The sequence below is a fragment of the Larimichthys crocea genome, chromosome XII (assembly GCF_000972845.2).
Source record: "Larimichthys crocea isolate SSNF chromosome XII, L_crocea_2.0, whole genome shotgun sequence".
Taxonomy (NCBI): Eukaryota; Metazoa; Chordata; class Actinopteri; family Sciaenidae; genus Larimichthys; species Larimichthys crocea.
In genome coordinates this window covers 9,502,453-9,525,624 of record NC_040022.1, presented here as the reverse complement: position 1 = coordinate 9,525,624, position 23,172 = coordinate 9,502,453, and the positions used below count along the sequence as shown (strand labels likewise).

The following is a 23,172-nucleotide window of genomic DNA, read 5'->3' as shown; positions in this document are numbered from 1 at the left end:
AACAATACATTATTTTCCCCCAGATTTTAAGTTATAAATAAGCTTTGCTGCAAGACTTCTCTTAAGGTGGCTTTCCAAGTCAATATAAGATAAAATATTTTCACAGGGTACTCCAGCCTCTGTTTTCTAAATATACAGTTTGTCTCACCAAATTACACTGAGGGGAATGCTAGCCAACAGAAAGCCCAGGTGTAACTTAATTCTGGCTCAATACACTAAAAATCATCCTCCTCCTTACAGCATTGTTTTCACGAGTTAACATTGCATGAATTTTGTTCCAACCCTTACGGCTCATTAATTATAACGTCAGAGATATCTTGTGTCCAAACTTGTGTGAAATAACTGTCATTCAGGGCTTATGGATTAAGTGCAGAGAAAAAACCCTCAGGAGACACTGAGGTTCAAGGCGTCAACTGATTTTCCTTCAAGTTAAAACTGGAAAACCAATTCCTTCATCTACCAATCTGGCTCAGTTTGAATGTATAAATGTCACAAGTAACTAGAGTTTGCATGCCTGGAATATAGAACAAAAAGGGAAGTAATTTTGCATATTTGAACAAAAGAATTTCATGTCTGTTAAATCAGGTGTTTAACGTAACAATATATGTACATACAGAAACTGCAAAAGAACTTTATCCTCCCTCGATTTGCATTGAGTCAAGATAACTTACGGACACTAGTCCCCAGAAATACACACCCACCCCCACCCATGTGGTTGGTGTATGGCCAGAATTCAAATATGCCAGATAAACTAAAATAAACCACGATGTAAAGAAAAAAAAATAAAGAAAAAAAATTGAAAATAAATACAATTAGAAATAAAATTCCAGTGTGAACTCTGGTGTAATGCTCTTTTTTGGCTATATAGCTTCTAAATGCTTCACACTAACACACCACCATACAAGCTAATGAGGCATTCACAACAAGGCCTACCTACCAGTACAGCAGCATGCTGCATTAGGAAATGTCAAAGGAACGTTAGACATCAGGGAGCGAGGAGCAGAAATACAAGCAAAAAAATAATAATGGATAACTTCCTGAAGCACTTGTAACGCAAAAGGGGCTGCTGCTAGAAAAAAAACGGTTGAAGCTGAGAATAAATATGTAGCATGTACACTGCTGATGTTTTACATACAGTGGCTATGGAAAGCTTACTTGTATGTATGGTACAATAAAATGACAATTTCAAGTGTTCCAAACGATATCAAAACAACCCTTCTTCCATTTTTAATTGTTAATTAGTAAAGTGAGCTGATGTGAGGTTTATGTGGCGTGTAAACCTGCATACTATTCTCTTAAAGGCTCAGGAATTAAAGCAAGTGCTTTAAAGGATCTCGACTACTTACAGCTGACATTAACTTCACAGTAGCAACAAACTAAATCCTTCAGCCATACCTCTTCCCGAGAGTGACTCCTGCAAGCTTGATCAGGTCTCGCATGCAGGGAGTAACAATGATGGGCTGCTCATCCGAGTCACCGGCCTCATCGTAGCTCTCCACTTGCTCCACCACAAATTGGGCGTGGCGCAGCAGCGTATCTTCAGTGAAGCAGTTAAAGTTTAGCCCTGCAGGAGGTACGGTTGTCTGCAGATAGAAGAAACAGAAGTTTGTTGGGTTCATGTTCTGAACTTCAAATGTTGCACTTACGTGCAAAAAAACCAACTAGTCCAATTCCTAGAAATCACCATCTTACAATAAGTGGTAGCATTCATCATAACATTTCATGCTGATCTTCAACACATTTCATAGTTTACACAGGTTCATAGTGCCCTGGAGAGGAAAAGTGTGTTGCAAGTAGCGTATTAATTACCCAGTCTGTAAAGTGTCAGAAAAAGATAAAGAGGCCGATCACAAGGAGCAATGCCAGAAACTAATGTCTGATATTTACTTGAAAACCGATTTAATATTTAGTTAAATGTTAGACATGACCAGTCGATTTAGCGCTTCCTGACATAGCTTTCAATCATGTTGTTGCCATCAGTGTGATACAAAACTGGAGCAGTACTCACTAATGTGCATTAAACAAACATGGAGGTATGTTGAATATAGTGAAACAGAAACCTGTCATCAACTATCAAAGATCCTCACTTCAATCTTGTTAAGAAGGTCTTCATAAGTAGCGTCACGATTCTTCTGGAGAAACTCCACCACAATCTTGCTCATATAGATCTTCTCCTGCATCAGTGCAAAGATGGGTGCATACTCCTCACTTGACTGCATCAGGATGTAATCAGCAAAAGCTGGATAATGACAATAGATATTAACCATTAGTACATCATACAGGGCAAAATCAATTAAAATCTGGAGGAGAAAAGCTAAAATTTATTACCTGTAGTAAAACCAATCAAAGCTTTTTCGCCACCATCAAAGCCAGTGATCCACCAGGCATTGATGGGCCCAAGCTTCTTGGCAGGAACACCACCTTTAAAAAATAAATAAATAAATAAACCACCAGTTTACATCTGCTCGGCTGTAGTGGCTGAAAAATATTCAGTTTAGCAACATTAAATGGGGGTTTTCATACCATCCAAACAAGGGTTGTCATCATAGATGGGTTTGACGACACAGCTGAAGTAGAGCTCCACGTTCTTCTCAATCAGCCCAGAGTCAAATGGACAAAGGTGGCCACGCTTGTCATACACACTGCAAGACAAAAGAGTTCATGCTATCTTGTTCTAACACTATGATATAAAAAAGGGAGATGTTTAGTCTTCTGAACTAGGCAAACAAGCCACGTATCACCTAACAGTGAAGACAGATGGAGAATTACCTGAAGTTCGTGATCTTGTGTTGTGGCAGATCCTCATAGCTCTCAAAGCCATCCTCATTTGAGTCAAACAGGGAGAGGCGCTCATCTGTTAACATTTCTGGCTCATCCAGCTGAGAATTGAAAAAAAATAAAATTGTTTCATGCTTTCTAGTGAAGTTATGACATTAAAACAATATACAATACTGAAAATAAAATTGTTTTCATGTTTATTTCATCTGTAAACTGTCATACTTTAGTCAGTTCAAAATGTATTCTGGTTTTACAGAAGGACGCAATAAAGCTTCTACTTGAACGATAAATAGTCAGACAAACTCACAGCATTATCAGGATCCCCTTGAAAGAACTTGAGATCTGAGTCATCCAAGTATTGCCTGCAGTCTGAACATTTTGGGGGTGGGGTCTAAAGAAAAACAAAAATCAGAAATACTTTAATAGTCCCAGGGGGAAATTATTTAGAAAGATGAATTAGTGTCATAGAAAGATGTCAAAGAAAGATGAATTAGTGTCATAGCTGGAAACAATCCTATAAGCATTGAGCCGAATGACCCAATTTGTTACCTTTGCAGTGGAAACTGGCTTAATACTCTCAGTCTTCGATTCTTCTGGAGCAGGCCTGCATAAAGAAATGCATTAGTGCATTCACTTGTGCGTGATCTCCATTACTATCACCAATATTCAGAGAGGAAAGTCTTACTTTTCATCTGAGTCCACTTTGAGACGCTTCTCCTCCCGAGACTGCAACAGATTTAAAATGATGGATAGTGTTATATATCAAACACTGAGAATTGCACCAACTCTTGATGTTTAAACGTCAGATACATAAAAGTGCTTCACCTCTTCAGGAGCATCTTCCTCTTTCTTCACTTCAGTTTGTCCATTAGTGGCTTCTCCATTCAAGTCTTCAGACTTGCGCTTTTGACTGCAAGACAGAGTTATCCTTAAAAACTTGTACAAAACAATTACACATGGAAACACTATTTGCTGTAAATGGATGAAGTGTGAGAAAGTATAAAAAGGTACAAGATAAAACTCCCATACGCACACTTTAGAGAACATTGACATGATAGTTGGCTGCTTCCCGCTGTTTCTTGTAACCCTGGTACTGGCTGGAGACTCTACAAAAAAGGACAAAAAGCATTTCTTCCGTTTTGAACCAGTCAACTGTTTTTCAGTCATCTCCATCTTGAAAAACAGCTGTTACATGAGAAACATTGACAGGAAGTCTAACTTACTTTTAGTGTCAGAATTTGCCTTGCTCCTCCGTCCACCCTTCCCTTTAGGGCCAGTTGGTGACTTGACAGCCTCCTCTTCCTCCTGTGCATCCATGGTTACATCTTCACTGTCCTCATCTTTGTGGGAGCCATTTGTGAAGCCATTCGTCTTTCCATTCTGTTCCACGTCATCCACATGTGAGCCATTCTCGAGATGAAGCTCTTTTCCCAGCAAAGCCTTCACTTTAGAGATGTAGACCTCCTGAGGAAGCGCCCATGGCATAAATCACACATTACAATAAGCAGTTATTTTAAAAAGGGTTAGTAACGCTTCACATATTTTCTAAGTCACAAACCTTTGAGATCTCTGAACTTTTCATCTTCTCCTCCAGGGTGGTGAGCTGGTCCTGAGCGTCGACGTGCAGGAAGTCCTGCACCAACTTGAGCTTCTCTTTTACATGATCCTGGAATGACATTTTAGGAAATTGGATGTGGTCAGAAAAACTTAATTAACTTAAGTTTAATTAAGGTTAGTTGGGAAGAAAAGAAAAAAAAAAAAGCAGTACATTAAATTTTAAAATCAGATAATTTAAATTGTATCTTTAACATTTTTAGTACGTGCTTTACATTACTTAAAGATGCCAGCATCAAGACTCTGAAGCTATCTTACACTCGGGGAGTTGGTGTTTGAGATATTCACATTAATCTTATTAAGTGCACAGCAATTGTGGGGCAGCTCTGTCATTTGTTTCTACTAGATAATATAATAAAGTTTTATGTAAGTCAAATCCATTTCAAAGTGGAGCTTCCCTTAATGTGACAGTACACTGTGAACGGCTCTTGAATCCCCAAACTGAACAGTCATTAGCAAGTGCAATTAGAGAGAGGCTGGAGTGGAGCTGACACTGATTGATTGGACTTGCAGTGGGTAAACTCACCTCGTCTGAAACTCCATCCTCGTCCAGCACCTGCAGCCTGTGAACGACGAACATGTCAAAACAACGCCACGGTGAGTTAGTGAACTACAGAGGACAGCGAGCACACCGACTGCCGAGGATGTAGCATTAAAAACCTGGCGTGTCGACGAGCTAGCACATAACATAAAGACAGCAAAAAACTTCCTGAGTGGCGCCAAATCCCACACGCTGTTCCCATCCATGACAGGCTAAGATGCTAAGTGGCTAACTGGTTGCCTCCGACTGTCAACAAGCTAACGCTAGCTGCAGCTGCTAGTGCATCAAAAGAAAGTAGCTCACGACAACCAGAGCCGAGTACAAAACGGCCCCTCACACGGCTTTCACCGAGGTTGTTGCGGCTTTTTTTTTATTTTAAGTGAAGACAACAAGCTGCATGCATGCTACATCATCAAGACATCATTAGCATTCACGTTACTAACGTTACCGTACCTTTTCCTGACACCCTCCGGCAGAGACAGGCAAGTCCTGGATGGCATGGTGAACCAGCTAGCTAAATGTTTAAGACAAAAGAGATAAAATCGCTTTAAAATCGGTTAAAACAATGTTCAGACCGGCTGTTGGCAGCTGGCGCGCGGCTCGCGGTGGTGCCCGTTGTGTGCCGTGTCTCGCAATGGATGCTATAAGCAATTTGGGCGCGCGGGCCGTCTTTTCGCGCGGAAACCCGGGTGTTGTGGACTGTACCACTTCACTGATCCACGGGGGAAACGCTCTGACTCTAAGACGTGATATTTCCCGCCGGGTGCACGGTTTGAATGCGAAACACGTTTTCCTGTGAATGTGTCGTGTATTTGTAACACAACTGTGATCGTCACATTGTTTTATTTTTAAAATAGCAATTTCTTGAAATGAACAACTAACTCAATAAGCCCCCCCCTACTGTTTGCCAGATGTTGTAGACAACTGACCAAGCGGAAGCAATCTGATCGTTGTTTACTAATGAGTAATATAGCAATAAATTCATGTAATCGAGATGGTGTGTGTGTGTACTTTTGAATGGACGCATTTAATAGATGACACTGTGCTTATAGTGTATTATAGAGTATATGTTTTAGTGCAGGGTGAGAGCTGTAGATGACTCAGTTATGATGCAGATCCTGGCTGTGTCTCTCTTTGTCTCTCTCTCTCCTACACGGAGATCTAAATATAGATGTACATTTAAGCGAGCTATATAATTCTTATTGACTTCTATGATTTAAAAGACTGTGGTTTGCTATATGCTTATATAACCACAAGGTGGCGCTATGTCAGTGTAAACCTGAAAATAATAGCCTTCATCGCTCTGTCTGCGGGTCTTCTCCCTCTCTTTCACACATACATGTTGTACATCCACATCTACTATACGTCACCTCACATCAGTTCATTTTATAGACCTATATTTACTGATGTAATAATCAAATGAAGATGATTCACAACTGTCTTGTGTTTTGTCCATGTTTTGTTTTCCAGGCTGTCCTGTTTCTCACAGATTAAAACCCACTTTGGTCTTGTGCGCTGACTTAAGTGTTTCTGTGTACACAACTTCACCTACAGGTTTCTGAGTCTGATGTCATATCCTGCAGGGCACTGGAAAGACTTGGCAGACGTCCCAGCAGCACAGCCTCCTGGGGCTGATTCAGCCAATGTTCCCACCCAGGAATCCTGGACGTCTGACAGGAAACAGGCCTAACTCTCCCAAGGCCACTATAAGTCAGCCTCTCCCCTCACCCCAAGTCTCCCCCTTATCCAAAAGCCTCTCTCGGGACCTTTCTTTATGCTTCTCTCAGACAAACAATTTTACAAATAGACATTCTTCTTCACCGCACCCCATTTTCACCCTCCCTGCCCTATGCCCGGCTTCCCATCATAGCCCTGTATTACTTTAGCCTTCAAGCAACTAAACGATTTTATTAGCTGAGAGAAACATGATTAATGACCAAGCAGCATTCGTATGTACAATTTCAGACTTTCATGTTGAAGCTAGTGCTTTCCTGACCTTGTCAGAGCATGTTAGGATTAAATGCTGAATTTGAATACTCGTCAGATGTAGGCACAATAGAAGACATCTCAGGACATGCTTCAGAATTAAACACACAAAATGGATTCTTTCAGTATTTCGTTTATTTTATAAAAAAAAGGAATGCAATTAACAAAATGTTTATGTACCTACATTAGTGTTTCAGATTGTACCGATTTAACACAGGCAGCGTGCTACAGGACACACAAGGCTATTGCACACGAGACATTTCATACAATACAAATCATACATACTGTACAAAGATACATACATACATACTTACAAACATACATAGTTATTCATGTATTTATCATAAAAAAAATAGTCAGGCAAAACAATGAAGTGATAGGTACACAGATCAGACTCTCCATCTAAAAAAAAGACTGGGGGAAAGCAAACATCACTGAAGCTGCCAAAGTGCTTTTCACCATTTCTACTTGGCCATCTTAATGTAAAAATCAATATAAAAAAAAAAACACTGAGTGAGAGAGAAGAGTTTTAAATGTGTGTCTACAGGAAGAAGGTTAGTCTAACCCTGAACAACAGGAACCGGACAATGAAAAACAGGACTTCCTATGGATGAAGGAAGTTGCACGTTGTAGGATGTCAGAGAATGAGGATAAAGCTGACCTCCCACGAGGGTAGATCTCCTCTGTGTGCTTGAAACCGGATCTTCTCCTATTTCGTAGGGGAGGTAAGGGTTATTTGGAAAGATGAGACCTGCTTACATCTTTAGTCACACAAGGCATATGGCTAGCAAATTAAACCAGATGTTCACAACAAATTCTTGTTCATGGTGCTATTTAAGACTTCACAGTGAGAGTTACCTAACCTGCTGATCCCACTCTTTTCTGACTATGACTTGGTAATTCAAACTGATGATCGATAATACTGTCAACAATGGAGCGCCTGCCCCAAACACTTCATACATACATTCAGCCTAATTCCTCAAGAGGAAGGCACAAACAGAGACAGCACATTGCTGCTATGTTGCTACAACGCTGACAGGACATTGGTCCCATTTGTCAGAGATGCTGGACAGCTGTCATTGAGTAAGATTCATCAGTGCCACCTAACTTCAGGAAATGTGCTTTCTGATTAGGCCTTCCTCGACGGAAACTGTTAAGATACAAAAGACAACAGTAAAAGCAAGAGGGACAGATTATGAGGACAAATAGGACTAGGGGTGTTAGTGATGGAAGCTGTAGCTGTAATATATCATACACATCAGCGCTTACAAATAAGTTAGATTCTCATGCATTAAATGTATGCAGATTATGTACGTTTGTTGTAGTTAATCAAATGGTTTAAGCAAGGTTATACAGGGAATATATAGCCCTGGTTTCGTTGAGGGAGCACTCGTGGTAATTTGGCTTCTGTGGAGTGCAGTGCTCAGTGAAGTTGGTCACTCCAAGCAGCTTTGTAAAGAATCAGTGATGAGTCTGCAAGGCCTAATATATACACATATCAATAAAGGAGAGTAGTGCGGTTAAACCATACAAAGGCCAACAATCCCTGTGAGTAATCTGCAAAATGCAACTTTGCAAGCTTTGGATTGATGCGGTTCTTGTAAGGCCCAACACCACTCAGCATTACTATGATAGTATCCATGTTATCTTTCTATTTTTGGCTTCTTTTAAAAAGGTGTTTAAATATTTAGAAACAAAATAAGATGGCAGGCATATACATGACAATGGTTTGCATATCTAATAATTATTGAGTACCCATGAAAAAGCTATTTTCACATTTATGAAAGTTCTCGCCTAAGAAATTGTTCCAAACTGTTCCAAACATTGTGTTTTTACACCTGCTGCATTGGTGCATAGTTTCAATGTTGATTGTGAATTCACACAATTTTGATTGTAATAAAAAAAGGTCTGCATTGTTCACAGCTGTGTCACAGCCCTGCTAGGAATGTCAGTCCAGGGTGTGCTTGCTTCTTTTTTAACATCTCTCCGTCTCATCACAGCTGATCTACTTGAAATCATACACACATGCTTTCTCTCTCTCTCCCTCTCTCACACACACACAAACACACACACCCATACATACACACAATCACTCTGATGCGTTTGCACCACATCAGACACAGGTGGTACAATCTTGCATAATGGGTGTGGTCTGGTGTTCATGTTTGTTGGTGCAGTGTTCCAGAGAGCTGGAGCTCTTTAGGGGGACCAGACAACGGTCAGAGGGTCGCCCGCTTTGCAGCACCCCCCAGCAGCACAACACACGCAGAAACTCCTTTCTCATGTCCTTACTGCGCAGCGTGTAGATCACTGGGTTAAGCGCTGAGTTCAGAGTGGCAAAGCCAAAAAATATATCTGCTTTGGAGAGAATAGGGCAGAATACAATTCTGCAGGATGAATCTAGGAGCAGGATGGTAAAAGCGGGCAACCAGCACATGATGAAGACTCCCAGCACAATAGTGACAGTTTTCAAAAGGGCATAGGCCGCTGAGTTGGTCGCTTCCTGGTGGCTGGAGCGTACAATCAAATAGATCCTCACATAGAGGATGACAATTGAGAGTAGTATGATGCTGAAGATGGTGACAACAAAGAGGATGTATTTTTTTGAGTAGAGTGGCAAAACAGCTGAGCATTCAGGGAGATTGTTGATGCAGTTCCAGCCAATGATGGGAAGTCCTCCGAGCAGGATGGAGGTGACCCAACATGCTCCTATCAAAAGAAACATGCGGCATGTTTTGGTGGAGCCATACACCTTGACCTTGGTGATAGCAATATAGCGTTCCACAGCTATCGCCAGCAAGCTAAAGACAGAAGCTGCCAGAGCGATAAAAGCTGTACCCTCCCGGATGAACCACTGTATTGGCATAAGGTCAAAGGTCCTTGACCCTGATAGAAAAATGTTGGCTATGTAGGCCGAGCCTGCCAGCAGGTCAGAGAATGCCAGGTTCCCGATGAAGAAAAACATGGCAGAGTGGAACTTCTTGTTGCGGCAGACAGCAATCAGGACTAGCAGATTCTCCAGGATGATGATGGTGCAGAGAACCACGATGACAATATTGAGGGTGGTGAGCTGCTTTTTTTTCTCAATATGGTCTTTCAGCTCCTGGGGGGTCATGTTCTTAGCAAAGGCATAGTAAGAGTGGATCAGACTCTTATTGTAATACAGGGAATACTTGCTCTTCATGGTGACAGGGTGGCAGAGCACAGCGGCTTTACGGCAAAGATTCATTCACACAGTGGAGTTGTGCAGTGTCTAAGCCGATAATCATTGCCTTTCAGGAAAGGACAGGAAGAGGGCCCAGGCTTGGAGGGAGACTGCCTGTCCCACAGTCACGTCTAAGGACCTCTATGTGGGTCACCTGCAGAGACACAGAAAGGAAGAGAAGGCTTGGGTTACTTGTTGCACTCGTGAACTAAACTGTGACAAAGCAAACATACATCTTCAGCAAAGCAATACACTCGCCAAAATCCTCTAGCAAACACAGTAACCAGGCAACAACCTGCACGGTGGAAACATTTTTTTTACTTGAGGAAGACTTTAATGTAATGACCCATAGAGCAGAGGATCAGCAATAGACTAGAGTTTCCCTTATTATCAAATGTCCTTGAGGTGATCTAACAGATAAACAAATTCAAAATGAGAGCACATGGCATAAATGAAAGACCTCGTAGTGAGTGAACACACTGCACTCACTGTCGCCATTTGTTACATCCCAAACTGAACACCCACGCAGGCAGCAGTTGCAGCTTTTTGCGGTCTAAAAGGAATGAAAAGTAATAATCCAGTGGCTCAGAAGAAGGTTGTACATTATCGTAAATATGTTTTGAAGTGTGAACCTTCACGGACAGAGATAATCTTCAGGTAGAAGAATAAATAGTCTATAAGGCAGAGTGCTGGTACTTAGAAAAAGGGCTTTGCTCACAGTCTGAGGGGGACATTCCACTAACCCTGTCCGAGCACTCTGCTGTCAACACACGGCATTGTTGTGGGGAGCGAACCATTCCACTCCAGTGAGCTACCTCTTTAAACGTCAGAATAGCTTGTGGATCAGGCAGATTTCTTCATCCTGACCTGCCCCTTCTACCCAGTTCACAAACGTCTACAGCTAATCAATTAGATACTCAAGAAGAGAATGTGGGAGCTTCCCTGACTGTGTAAAAAAAGTCTTGATTGAGCTGCATCAAAACAATTAACCATTTGCATACGATATGGTGCAATTGTAAGCATTTAATACACAAAAGATTTTCTACATTGTGTGCGTTATATTGAAGTTTGGTCAGAATAATTACTGTAGGCCTACATGCACATTGACATTATGTCTGATGCTCTAGAAATATATGTTGTCACATTTTGATGTATCTAATGACCACAAAGCTTACCGGTGTGAAAAGCCTTTAAACCAAGTGTTAAATGGTGCACCCGAGTTACAAAACATTTTGTAACCACTAATGTGGCTTCAATATGACTATAAACCTTTTAAAGGGAACAACAAACCCAAACAAATTAAAATGCACTGCAGCTACAGGGCTGAAAACAAAGGAAAGTTGAAGGCTCTGGAAATCTAATTAGAGGTGGAGCTGGTGTCTTAAACCTGTCAAAAGTAACAGGATCCCTGTGCAGGCCAGTTCCAGAGGTAATTGAACACTGATGCTTCCACTGCTTGTCTTCTCAACAAGCCTGAACGGCTGCAGCAGCTCTTAACTGGAAACCTTTAGTGGAAACTGGGGCTGAAGCTCTTCTCTGTCCTGCTGAGCAAACCCTGAGAGACTGAAAGATGGAGAGAGAACTAGACAAAGCCAGACAGAGAGCATGCATGTGGAACGGCATCTGGACACAAAGGCAGGAATCTGAGACGTCACTGTGACATCCACACACACAAATTTATCTATGTGACGTGTTCCACTGCACCGAATTTTCTCTGCACGTGCAAAGAAGCTTTTCTTCACACACACAGCTAATTGTGACAGTCATAGAGTAGTGTAGCTTTCCCCTGCATACATGCATCTTGACATAGAGCTGCTATTGGTTGTCAGTAATAAGCAGCACACTGTTTCCTCAAGCAGGAACAAAGAACAATAGTCTCCTTCAGTGTGGAGAGCATTGCCCTTCAGCCTTAATAATGGGACAGCACACTTCCATTTGGCTGCTGCAACTGTATCATAGCAGAAATTTATTTACAGTTTAGCACTCTCTTATCAGAACCTCTGTATCAGGACAGCTCGTCTCCCCCCTTCCTTTCCAGCTCCATTAATAGACACAAATAGAGGGCTTAAGGCTGAGCACATGCGGCAGCTGCACCAACGTAATTACGTTAGGTTGCATTATTTCAGCCTATAATGATTTTATAAATGGAAAAGTCAGACGATATAGACCAGTTCCGTATCACCGTATCCGTATCATCACAAGAGAAAAACCCATGCTTTGCCTCATTAAGTTTTTTCTCTCAGCTCTGCCAGGTTTTCCCTGGAGAGTGTTGCCATCATGCCATGTATTGTGTAGACAGCTCAAGGTCCTCCTGTCACCTGCAGTCCTTGGTGTCTGTCATCAAGGGATTTCACTGTGTGTGAGAGAAACCTGATGGTCTGGTTTGCCTACAGCAGTGTCTCGTCGCAGCCCCACCCCGCCCCTCTACCTGCCGTGTGCCATACATGTGTTTACACAGTGATTGGTTGACAGAAGTGCAGACTTCCTGCTATGCAAGCCCTCCCTCAAAGGCAAAGTTGTGCCCTGTGCTCAACCTAGACATCTCTGTCACACTTCCACAATAGACATGACACATTGTTGAAAACGTTATTACGCCATGTTCACACCGAGGACTCTTTTCCTAACCAACACAATGGGATAGCAACAGCAGCAGAAGTCTAAAAAACTAGCTTCAGTGTACAAACAGAACCTTAAATGTTACTCTTACATATTCAACTACTTTGGTGCAACTTAAATTGGTCCAAGTTAAAAAAAAAATTGTACTCAAGTTCTTTCATTATGATTTAAATATTAGGTACATACACTAAAGTCATATTCATTTGTTCCAAACTAATTAATATGCATACGTATGTAGACATCAGAAATATGTGTATTTAAAGTACTTTATAAATGTGGATGACAGAGAAGATTTTGAAAGTTGTGGAATTTCCCTGGTTACACAAATAAATTTCCAAGTACGTAAGGATGATGTAGGCGATGGTTTGAGTGGTTAAATAAGAAAAGTAAACATAATATCCTGTCTGAATTTCATAGTGAGGCCCAGAGACAGTTAGACTAGGTGATGAAAGAAACAATTGTGGACAGGAGAGTAAAAACAAGAGGTAACTAAGGAAGTCAAAAAAAGAAACAGACACTTGAGGCAGGATATCCTAACAGAAACTTAGCTGTATCATCATGGGTGCTGGTTTCTCATAATTTGAAAATTGATGCAGATATGCCCTTGTAGTGTCATGTAAGCGCAAGTGTATTTTCACAGCTATGCCTACGTTTTACAACCACACATACAAATGAAAACCATGAAACCGCAGTTGCAAGGTTGCATGTGGAATCTAGATTTTCTAACATCCAAAATATAATTCAAAAAGGAGTAATGGTTGCTGCTGAAAGCTGACTCTTTTCTCCTAATCCTAAAAAGAGAAAGAGTTCCTCTCTCCATCATGGGACTGACAGCTGCACAAAAGCCTCAGGTGTTTTCCCCACAAACACCTGATAAGCCCCAATTAGCAGAGCGTCTGCTCACCAAAAACCAAGGCAACGCTGCCCCATTACACCACCTGCTACCTATAACACTTTACTCAAACCTGGCTCCACTTTCTCTGGGAGAAAGCACTGAAAACAAAAATAGAGCTCCTAACCCTGAACATACCATGTGTCCTTGCGTTTCCATGTACCCACACAATTTCACTCACGTATCTGCCACAAACATTTTAGATACGAGCAGTTTATATTTGCATCTTATCTTATCTTGTTTGCATTAAGATCTGTTAAATGTGCCTGTTCCCACGATGTATCACGGCTGGGTTTGTGGTCTGAAACATCCTGCAACACATCTTGTTCTGTCTGTATTTATTGTAGGCCTATTTTTTCCATTTTTAATTCTGATGACAACATTTTTTCAGTGAAAATTTTAGAAAAATACATCAAAACGAATTTACAATGACAAAAGGAGATAAATATGTTGGACGAACACGTTGGGGAGAGATCCAATTAGAACTGTTCATTTAGTGTGGTAGATAAGTGGTTACTTTCACTAAATTTGCATTATAACACAAACTAAAACAAAAGAAATTACTAATCTTAGATTGTAATTTAGTCATATTAATAGTGATAGCCATTTCTTTCAGGAATATATAAACAAAAAAATCAGATGTATACATTAAATAAAGTAGTACACTTAAACTACACATGTAAAAACTACACTAAACTAAAACAATTCAGATGACTATAAATATAAATGTCATTTTAGATCCTGTCTTTGTTATGGCTGTAATATGAAAACGTTAATCATGCACATTTTCCATTTTAAGGAGATTTTATGACTTCCTGCGCCATCTATGAGACTTCGAGTCTTTCGTCTAGAGTAGACTAAACGTCTTCTCAGTTTTAAGAACAGTCACAAGATAACTCACTCACAAATCACACATACACAAAAAACATCTGCTGGTATGATTTGTTCTTTCCTCTTTAGTTTCAGAGCAGTTAATGCTATTTATCAATATAAAGCTTATCTCTAAGAGTGCTCTGCTGTAACTGTCTACACCTTTCTCCTCCCTTCTGCTCTTCTAACCTACAGACCAAAGGTCAAGTCTATGGGCAATGCCACCTGTAATGACCAGCACTCATAATGAGAAAGAAATATCAGCAATTTGGGCGAAATAGCAGCTGTGTGTGATGTGCTGAAATGAGAGAGACAGCAAAATGTTTGAAGGGCAAAACATCTAAGCTTATACATATAATCTGAACCAAGGTATCTTTTGGGGTATTTCAAATGAAGTGGAAAAAAAAGTTGTGACTTTGACCTTACAGTGTGTAGGTACACCTCAGAGGAAAATTCCATGTGCGGCAATGTAGTCAGAGCATTTTCCCCAGTCAAGTGTTGACATGTTAGACACGCAGGAGAAAACACAACTGAGTATTACAACCACAGAGTTTCACCACTGCTACCACGGGAGCTTGGTAGGATATGACTAAAAGCGAAAGATGCGTGCTTAAAGAACAGTAAACTTTTCTGTTTCCTGAACTTTATCTGCGATGACATATTATATGTCTGTGTGTCTAGAGTGCAAGCTCATTGCTCTTCCAAGCTGTCACAAGCCACTGCTCACATGTGCCAATTAAGGTAAGCTCACTGCAGTTTGCAGAAAACACAGGGATGGACAAAGTCTGCTGGCAGGTGGGTGCAGTATCTCTCAGTATCTATATCTGCAGCTATAACTGTCCATCACTGAGCCCCATGGCTCTGTCTGTGAAACCTTTTCACATCACCACAGCAACACTATTGATTGTTCACAGTCAATTTCCAGGAAAAACCATTAATGTTTCCAGCATCACTGTTACTGTGATAAAGAGGATCCCTGTTGCTGCTTTGACACGAACTGAGCTGTGTCCTGGTCCTTCAAATGACCCTAACAGCACAGACTAAATAGTCATGCACTCTCCTATAAGGTCAAAATAAACCCAGTACAGTCATGACTGCCTTATCTTAATTTGTCACTGTTATCTCCATAACAAGTCCCATGCCAGCTAACTGATAAAGATGCTGTTCAAAACAGTGACGAGGAAGGTGCACAGACGATCTGAAGATAACATGCAAACTAATCCTCAAAGTCTCACTATAAACCTCCTTCAACCTCCTTTCCGTTTTAGTTTGGTTACTACTGTAGAGATTGATGCAGGACCACAGGGCTTTCACAACCCTAAATGCCACCAAAGTCAGATTGTGAAACTATCTTTAGTAACCAACAGTCAATATTGAAGCGAAGAGTGGGAAGCACTTGGTCACTTTTATTCTTTCTAATGTTTTACAGCTCTTTAGTGATATTTAAAAAAAAAACACACATACAAATAGAAGTAGTAAACCCTGAGAGACACATTCTGGTAGTGATTTACTTGAAAAACAAAAGTGTGAATGGTAAACCAATTGAGAATGATGAGTAAAAAAAAAATAGATTTACAAAAGTGGTTCCTAAAATCACCAGTCAGATGAAAAGTAGGGGTTTAGGGGGAAGTAAGCAAAACAACGAGAAACTAGAGAGCCTGTTTCTGCATCATGCTGTAACTTGCACAGTGAAGAGGCAGAACAGAGATATGAGATGGAGGCCTGCAATATCTCACAGTTTCTATGTTGGAGAGGAACTCAACTGGGGAAACAACAAATTTAACAGAAAAAGAACTTGGCAAAGAAGTGTCTGCAGCTTGCCAAACAACGCTGTGGATATACATACATACATACAAATTACATCCTTTTTTGTGGCTTAAACAAACACAGAAGCATTTACTACAAGTTTGCATCGGTGTCATGATACTTCAGTCGTGGCATTAGATAAAAGGCAAAGAACAAAACAGTTCCTTTGTACTGAGAGATTAAACGGTTCCCTCTTGTTTTTCACACAGGTTTAATTTTAGCTCCAATAGCAAAGCTTCCTCTCTCTTTGTCCGTTATTATTCTAACACAATTATGCTTCATTAAAACAGCATATAAGCTGCTAGATATTATGGGAGTGAGTGTCCTCAATACATGGGGTTAGGTCATGTAATTAGGGATTGTCCTTTCGCTCATCAAGCAAGTTTGACAGTTTGGGTACAGCCTCCTCTGAGGGGTGCATTTTGTCAATGCACTTAAATCAGGAACAAAAAGTTGTTTTGAGTTTGTGTGTTTGACTTTTTTGCTGTTCGTCTCTGACAGTTTATCTTTGCAACTTTGTAATGCTTTATTTATAGCAACTGTTCATGTGCTGTGGTTCATGAAGTGGCAGTGAGAGCAGCCGGAGACAAAGAGCTGTATAAAGAAGGGCATCATACAGCCTTAGGAGCCATAACCCGCATGACCAACAGACACCCTCCCCCCTGAGTCTGCCCCATTGGGGGGTGGGGGATCTCCAAGGGTGGCGCCTGAGAGGCAATTACTGTAATACCTTCACCCTTTTGACCATTCCTGTCAACTTAAGGGACTAGCTTCCAAATTATTCATGTTTTTATATCACTGTACTTTGCATATTTCCCTTTTAAGCTGCTCGCTGATTTGCAGAGTCGCCCCCACTCCTCCACTCGTATACTTTATAACTTCACCACAGATACATATTTATATATGTCTCTACAGCCTGTCCGGAGATTTGCTCAGTGTGAAAAAAGTAATATAGCCATTCTTCACATGGGAAAGTGGTGAGGCATAATAAATGCTTGGGTAAGAGGTTTTTGTGCATTTGCGTGTTATATGAAGGCTATTGTTAACCACATCCTCCTTGTCTTGATATAGACACAAGACAAAATATCTGCTGTCAGACTCAGAACTCAGACCAGATTTGGCTGGCCTGCATCAGAAACCTCAGTTTAAATGCATGATTCAGGTTTCAGCAACTCTGCCCCTCTCACACCTTCCCATGTTCTTGTTTTTACAATGAGGGCTCCCCTAATGAATGGCTTTGAACTCTCTATAAAGGTCTCTTTTGTATTAGCTACCTGCTCCTATTCTACTCTGTTGCTAGACCTTGAACTCCACCCCTTCTCATGTTCTGGTGCATCGTTGTGTGAGGTTGCCGTGAGAGGGCTTGTGATTATTTGTTGCTGCATGGCATGCCAGTGAGAGAACATGAGATGGAACAACATATAGCCTTGTGTATGTTGGTAGTGTGGAGGGTTGCTGTGACTGTGACACTCGTGTTTGTTCCACTGATGTTGCAGTGCACTGAACATCATCACAGACAGTCACGGGACAGCATGCCAGAATCAAAGACACAGAGGAGGAGAGAAGAGAAGGTGCTGGCAACAAAGCAAAGCACTACACAATGGATAATGATACCATCTACACAGGCTGACACACAGGGGCACAAAGCTGCCCTGATTGCTTCTGCCTAGTGCCCACTGATAAGATGATGAATTGATGGAGGCCCTCCATGTCTCCTCATAGGAGAGTCCAGCATAGGAAAACAACTCCAGACTTCTCTGGCAAACATAGATCCATTAAACACAGCTCTGTTGTTGGAGAAAAACATGGTTGCCTGGAGAGGGAAGATTGTTGTGTCCACACAGTCAGTCACTCAGTATTTTATACGATTTAAGAATTTCTTGCTTTGAAAAACAAATTAATTTCTTGAAAAACCGTGATGTCAACATGATGAATTGGGCTCTCTGGCATGAAGACAGTATATCTTAAGATTTACATAATATTTGTGCAGGGCAGGTTGTAATTGTACTGGCCCTGCACAAATATTTTTGCAGGACCAGTACAGTTACAACCTGCACTTAAAAGACCAGTGAATGTGTGCATGGAAAGAGACCCAAGGGTATTTAACATTATAGACTTTTGGAGGGATACAATATCTGCTTTACTTCATGGCAACATTACCATTTTTAAAAAGAAAAGAAAAGGCCTCACTTTAAAAAACTTGGCTTTTTTATGCAGCTTTACTGAGCCTTTGGCTAGAGTGGTTTGCCAAGGGGTATTTTTTTTAACACACAGATCAGAAAGTGAGTATTGCTGTGGTGTAGCTTTTCAGATGGTATGAGACAACAGCTACTTGACTTTGGCTCAGACAAGGCTCATCTGAAATGCAGCAGCTGTCACATTATTTTGAAGTAAACAGAATCTACTTCCACTCAATCTGTCGGTTGCGATGGAGCAGTCTGGCCTCTGTTGTGACCTGGCTTGTATTTGGCTGGAGGTTAATTCCAACACGTCTTTAAGCCTGGAACTGCTGAGGCTGAGGCCTTTACAGAATAAACAATCTTAATAGCTCTTTCTAACAAAAAAAGAAACAGTTGGCTATTTTGCCTTATTTTGAAAGTCTGTCAAGCATTAGAAAATCTGAAAGAGCTCATTAGGAGGAGAGACCAAGTTAACTTTCAGTTCCAAACAAAATGAATGGCTTCAGCAGACTCTCACTGGCTGCATGGGGCAATTCAAAATCCAAAAAAACGGTCTCCAACATAGTTCTGAATCTGGGGAGGTGGGCTGTTGAAGTAATCCTGTTGAGTTTTCCAGCTGCACAAACAAAGCACACTGGATAACAAAGGCTTCCAAGAGAGAAGAAGAGAGAGGAGGAGGAAGTCTCCAAAACCACAGCATCTTCATGTGTACCTGCTCCAAGATCGCTCTAAGAGTGAGCGCTGAGAATGACCAGAAATCAGGAAACCACGACATGACCACACTAATTAAGCCTCCCGCTAGAACAGACAGTATGAGGCTCGTCCCATTTAGTTCATAAATCACAGTATATAACCTAAGGAGAGGTTGCAAAGTGCTGCCGATCCCATCCAAAGCCACACCAGTAACCAGAAACCTTGTATTCAATCTACTTGTCATTGTCTCTGAACGATGTTTGATGTTCCTGTGCACAATGTCAAAAACCTGTCACGAGCTCTAAAAACCATTTGAAGCCTCATTTCCAACTGGCAGCGTTTTTGAACAAGGGCTGGTCCCAGCCTGAAGTGTGACAGAAGAAGAACAGACTTATCCCCACCCTCGAAAGCGTCAGGAAATCCTGGCATGCTGCTACAAGCATCAGTGTCTGGTCATGGGGGGTCTTATAGTTTGTCCAAGTCCCTCAAGTGGAAAAGGAATGTAACAGGAGACGTTAAAGCTAATGGATTCTTTCACTGGTTAAAACACCTTCCTAAAAAAGCCAAATAAGAGCTTATGTAAATGTTTATATAATAATCAGAAGAGCAATGACAGCATCTTCTTGCAACTCAGAAAGGTTATTCGAAAAAGGAAAGACGTGCATTTCTCTACCTTTAGTGACATACTAGACTCAGTTTTGTTTACAAAATGGATATAAAACAGGAGCCGCCATATTTATTTCTCTGATCTTAGACACTCCCAGCTCTTAGCTGTGAATCATAAAGCTACATGCTGTCAGCTGTGTGTTGTGACTTGCGCTACAGCAGCTTGCGAACAGAAGGCGTTTATTTTTCTCCAGCTGCCACACCCAAAGAAAGTGTTTTTCATGCAATGGGGGAGTACCAGCTAGAAGTCTGACTGACTGTACTGTAGAAGCGAGCTGACTGTCTGCAGAAGACTACTAATATCAAAGAGAAAAGCACAAAAGTAATGCATTATTTGTACTGTTACTTGTATTGACCTCTGACTGGTTTCATTTAACCAGGTAAAAGCCAGGTTGCCTCTAGCAGGTCGCTCCTGTGATCTTTCAGTGTTTTTACCCCTCCAATCTGGCTGAATAAAGTGGTGAGTGTAGACAACAAAAGAGAAGTCACTCTCCCTAAGGAAAAGCCTTCTCGCTGTTTCCTATAAGCAAACCGCTCTCAAGCCTGAGCTGAAACCCGAGCATCCATCAGGGATCGACACCACCCACAGCCCATCCCCGCCTTCAACCCCCTAGTGACCTGTTCCATTTAAAAAAAAAGTCCCACAAATCCAGTTCCCACTGCTGAATTGCCATTAATTTATTTATCCAGCCATGCACTTAAACATCTATTTATTTATTCAACTCATCTATTTGTCTTGATTTCTCACGCTATCCCTGGCAGCCCCCTGATTACAGCAGTCATCTTGTAGAGGAAAACGGGGGCCACTGAGCACAGTGAGCTGGGTCAGCAACATACAGATCCTAAACTCATGATGTCATGGGCTGCTGGACTGAGCCAGTCTGCCTGTGCTCTAACATAAAAGATTTTAAAGTCCCTCTATACAGACAGGCAAGACTAATACCATGTGTGCTCCATGTCTGTGGGAGGCTGCGTGTGCCTGGAGCTTTGGAGTGTCTGGCCAATAAGTTGACGCTGTTCACAGCACCCTGGGGTTACTCTCGCCCAGGCCAAGGATGGTGAAGTGTGTGTGAAGAAACCTGGCAGCGGTCAGACCTTGTATGGTGGCGAGTGTTGTTCTGGTGCAATCAGCCATGTGGTCACATGGGCCAAACGCAGACGGCCGGCCAGCTGTATCATGCCCTGTCTTAAGCCAGTCCAAAGCATGCTGGGAGAAGCACCTGAGTCCATAAGCAGGCGTGAACGCCCAATACAAACCAAGCTGCTCTCACACAACCCCACCATCAATGAACGTGCTGACAGGGCCATCAACACTTGATAGTCCTCTCCTAATGTTGCTGAGCGTGCTTCCTCTTCACCCCCTACTCCTGATTTTATCACAATAAGATGTTTGCTTGTCTTCAACAGGTTTTGTAGCATCCGTATGCATATGAGAGTTTGGTTTCTCACTACTGTAAAACAGTATCTAAAGCTGCAGCTTTGCAGTTTCAGACAAGCCTGCTATTGACCACAAGTGCATGCAGACTAAACCAGACTATCCACAGGATAGCAGTTGATGGATGGGGGGCTTTTATCTAAGCAATAAACATTAGTTCCTCTACCTTATCAACTTATCTCACTGTGATTTGAAGATTCTCCCACAACAGGATGCCTCATTGACTGGACTGCTGACACCTATGTATCCATTTCTACAGGGTTTACTCTTTGGGAAATAAGGTTTGGTCAGGCCGGCCTTATAGTGGTGATAAGGAAATGTAAGCAATAGGCCTAAAAAGTGATAGCACAGATGTCCAGATGTCCAAAACGACTTTAAATGTCATTCCAATATGCAAAGTATAATCTTTTTGTCTATAATACAAATGTTTGTTCTTATATTTTGCTCGTTTTCCTGTCTGTCTAACAATATACTGTAGTCTGTTAAAGCTCTGTGCTACTTTCCTCTGGGGAGCACATCTCAAACCCCATGAGATTAACTCCGGTACATGGGGGATAATAGGGGCTTTTGTCTTATTAATACATCCTTTCAATACAATGCCTTCTTTAGAGTGACGGATGAACAAGCCTCAACAACATCGTCCGGGTCGGGTGGGGGGGGGGGGGGGGCGGGGGCGGCACAGCAGGCTGTGCAACGGCTCCAAGGAACCGTGTGTGTGTGTGTGTGTGTGTGTGTGTGTGTGTGTGTGTGTGTGTGTGTGTAGCACCCTAAGAGGACGCGCCTGGGTTGCACGCACCTCATCTCCAACAACAGCTATGATGCACCCCCACCACCACCACCCCCACCACCACCATGTATGATCGACAGCTGTAGCCCTGCGTGTTAATATGTAACACCACACTATGTTATTCATTAAAACACACACTGTGTTTAACAAACGCATCTGTCACACATATTGGCCCAAATATTCACTGTGGCTGCAGGCTGCAGTGTTTGTGGCAAAAAATAAATGCAGAATTGGTGTGTTGCTTAATGTGATACTGAAACAGATGAGCTGTTTTTGAGTCAACGACTGATTTTGAGGTTTGACCGTCAATCGAGACTTTCAGTTCATTATTTGACTGTCTGGGTCATCTTTGACGCAATGGGAACTCATTCATTTCCCAAGAAATGAACTAATTTAATAGTAGTAGTAGTAGAGACACATCAGATCCTTTTGTTAGGTTGCTGCAGCACATGCAGACTGTCACATTGACAATATTTTTTGAGAAGGTGCCACTACTTACCCCATGAGAGATCTAGTGGAGAGCAGCGAAAAGACGCTCCGACAAATATTTGTCTCCAAATGTCCTCACATGTGGCCACAAGTTTCCACAAATGCTGCGTCAAAGTTCAGCGCTTTCCCCCCCTGCTCCAGGGTCGAGAGGCTACGATGACAATCAAAACTTTGGCGGAGGACTAGACGGCGTGTCTTGTCTGGTAAGTGGTAAATCCATACCGGTCTGTGCTCCGCCGCGAAAATCACACGAATAACCAGAAACCTCGACGGTTTAAAAAAATGAAAAGCAATAAAAAAGACATGAAAGCATCAAAAACAGAGAGCGCACTTTCTTTTTTTTTTGTCGCTCTAATCCAACAGTCCGTCTTATTGTCGTCCTGCTCTGTGGGAACAAGAGCTCCACGGGGCTGTGGAGCGTCAGGGAGGCGCGCGCACACACACACACACACACACACCCACCCACACAAGAGAGACAGGGTGTATGGAAACGTCACAGACCCATAAAGAGTCGCGAGTCTCAGTGTCGAAATAGAAATAGAAACGGCAATTAATATGGAAAATACTTTTTATGCCTATTTCTGGACCTTTTCCCCACTCCGGAGCGCACAAAT

At 41.8% G+C, this 23,172-nt stretch overlaps 2 protein-coding genes and 1 long non-coding RNA gene across 3 annotated transcripts in view; 1 reads left to right on the top strand and 2 right to left on the bottom strand.

Moving 5' to 3' along the window:
- Nucleotides 1-5,579, bottom strand: part of dnmt1 (DNA (cytosine-5-)-methyltransferase 1) — an 11,896-nt gene extending 6,317 nt beyond the window's left edge. Inside the window, exons 1-14 of the mRNA XM_019252858.2 lie at nt 5,387-5,579; nt 4,919-4,955; nt 4,337-4,444; nt 4,002-4,242; nt 3,812-3,884; nt 3,604-3,688; nt 3,464-3,504; nt 3,328-3,382; nt 3,086-3,169; nt 2,770-2,879; nt 2,524-2,642; nt 2,329-2,421; nt 2,088-2,239; nt 1,396-1,583 (exon numbers count right to left, since the gene is read on the bottom strand). Coding sequence (XP_019108403.1) covers nt 1,396-1,583; nt 2,088-2,239; nt 2,329-2,421; nt 2,524-2,642; nt 2,770-2,879; nt 3,086-3,169; nt 3,328-3,382; nt 3,464-3,504; nt 3,604-3,688; nt 3,812-3,884; nt 4,002-4,242; nt 4,337-4,444; nt 4,919-4,955; nt 5,387-5,433 — 1,433 coding nt within the window. The 5' untranslated portion in view covers nt 5,434-5,579. The remainder of the gene's footprint in view (nt 1-1,395; nt 1,584-2,087; nt 2,240-2,328; nt 2,422-2,523; nt 2,643-2,769; nt 2,880-3,085; nt 3,170-3,327; nt 3,383-3,463; nt 3,505-3,603; nt 3,689-3,811; nt 3,885-4,001; nt 4,243-4,336; nt 4,445-4,918; nt 4,956-5,386) is intronic.
- On the top strand, nt 4,880-8,194 carry LOC113747041 (uncharacterized). The gene is made up of 2 exons (XR_003463306.1): nt 4,880-4,989; nt 6,488-8,194. It is a non-coding gene; the product is annotated as an uncharacterized LOC113747041 (long non-coding RNA).
- Nucleotides 7,037-23,172, bottom strand: s1pr2 (sphingosine-1-phosphate receptor 2). The gene is made up of 2 exons (XM_010730494.3): nt 22,569-23,172; nt 7,037-10,278 (listed from the first exon to the last, which is right to left on the bottom strand). The coding sequence occupies exon 2, from the start codon at nt 10,146-10,148 to the stop codon at nt 9,033-9,035; it is 1,116 nt and encodes a 371-aa protein (XP_010728796.1). The 5' UTR covers nt 10,149-10,278; nt 22,569-23,172; the 3' UTR covers nt 7,037-9,032.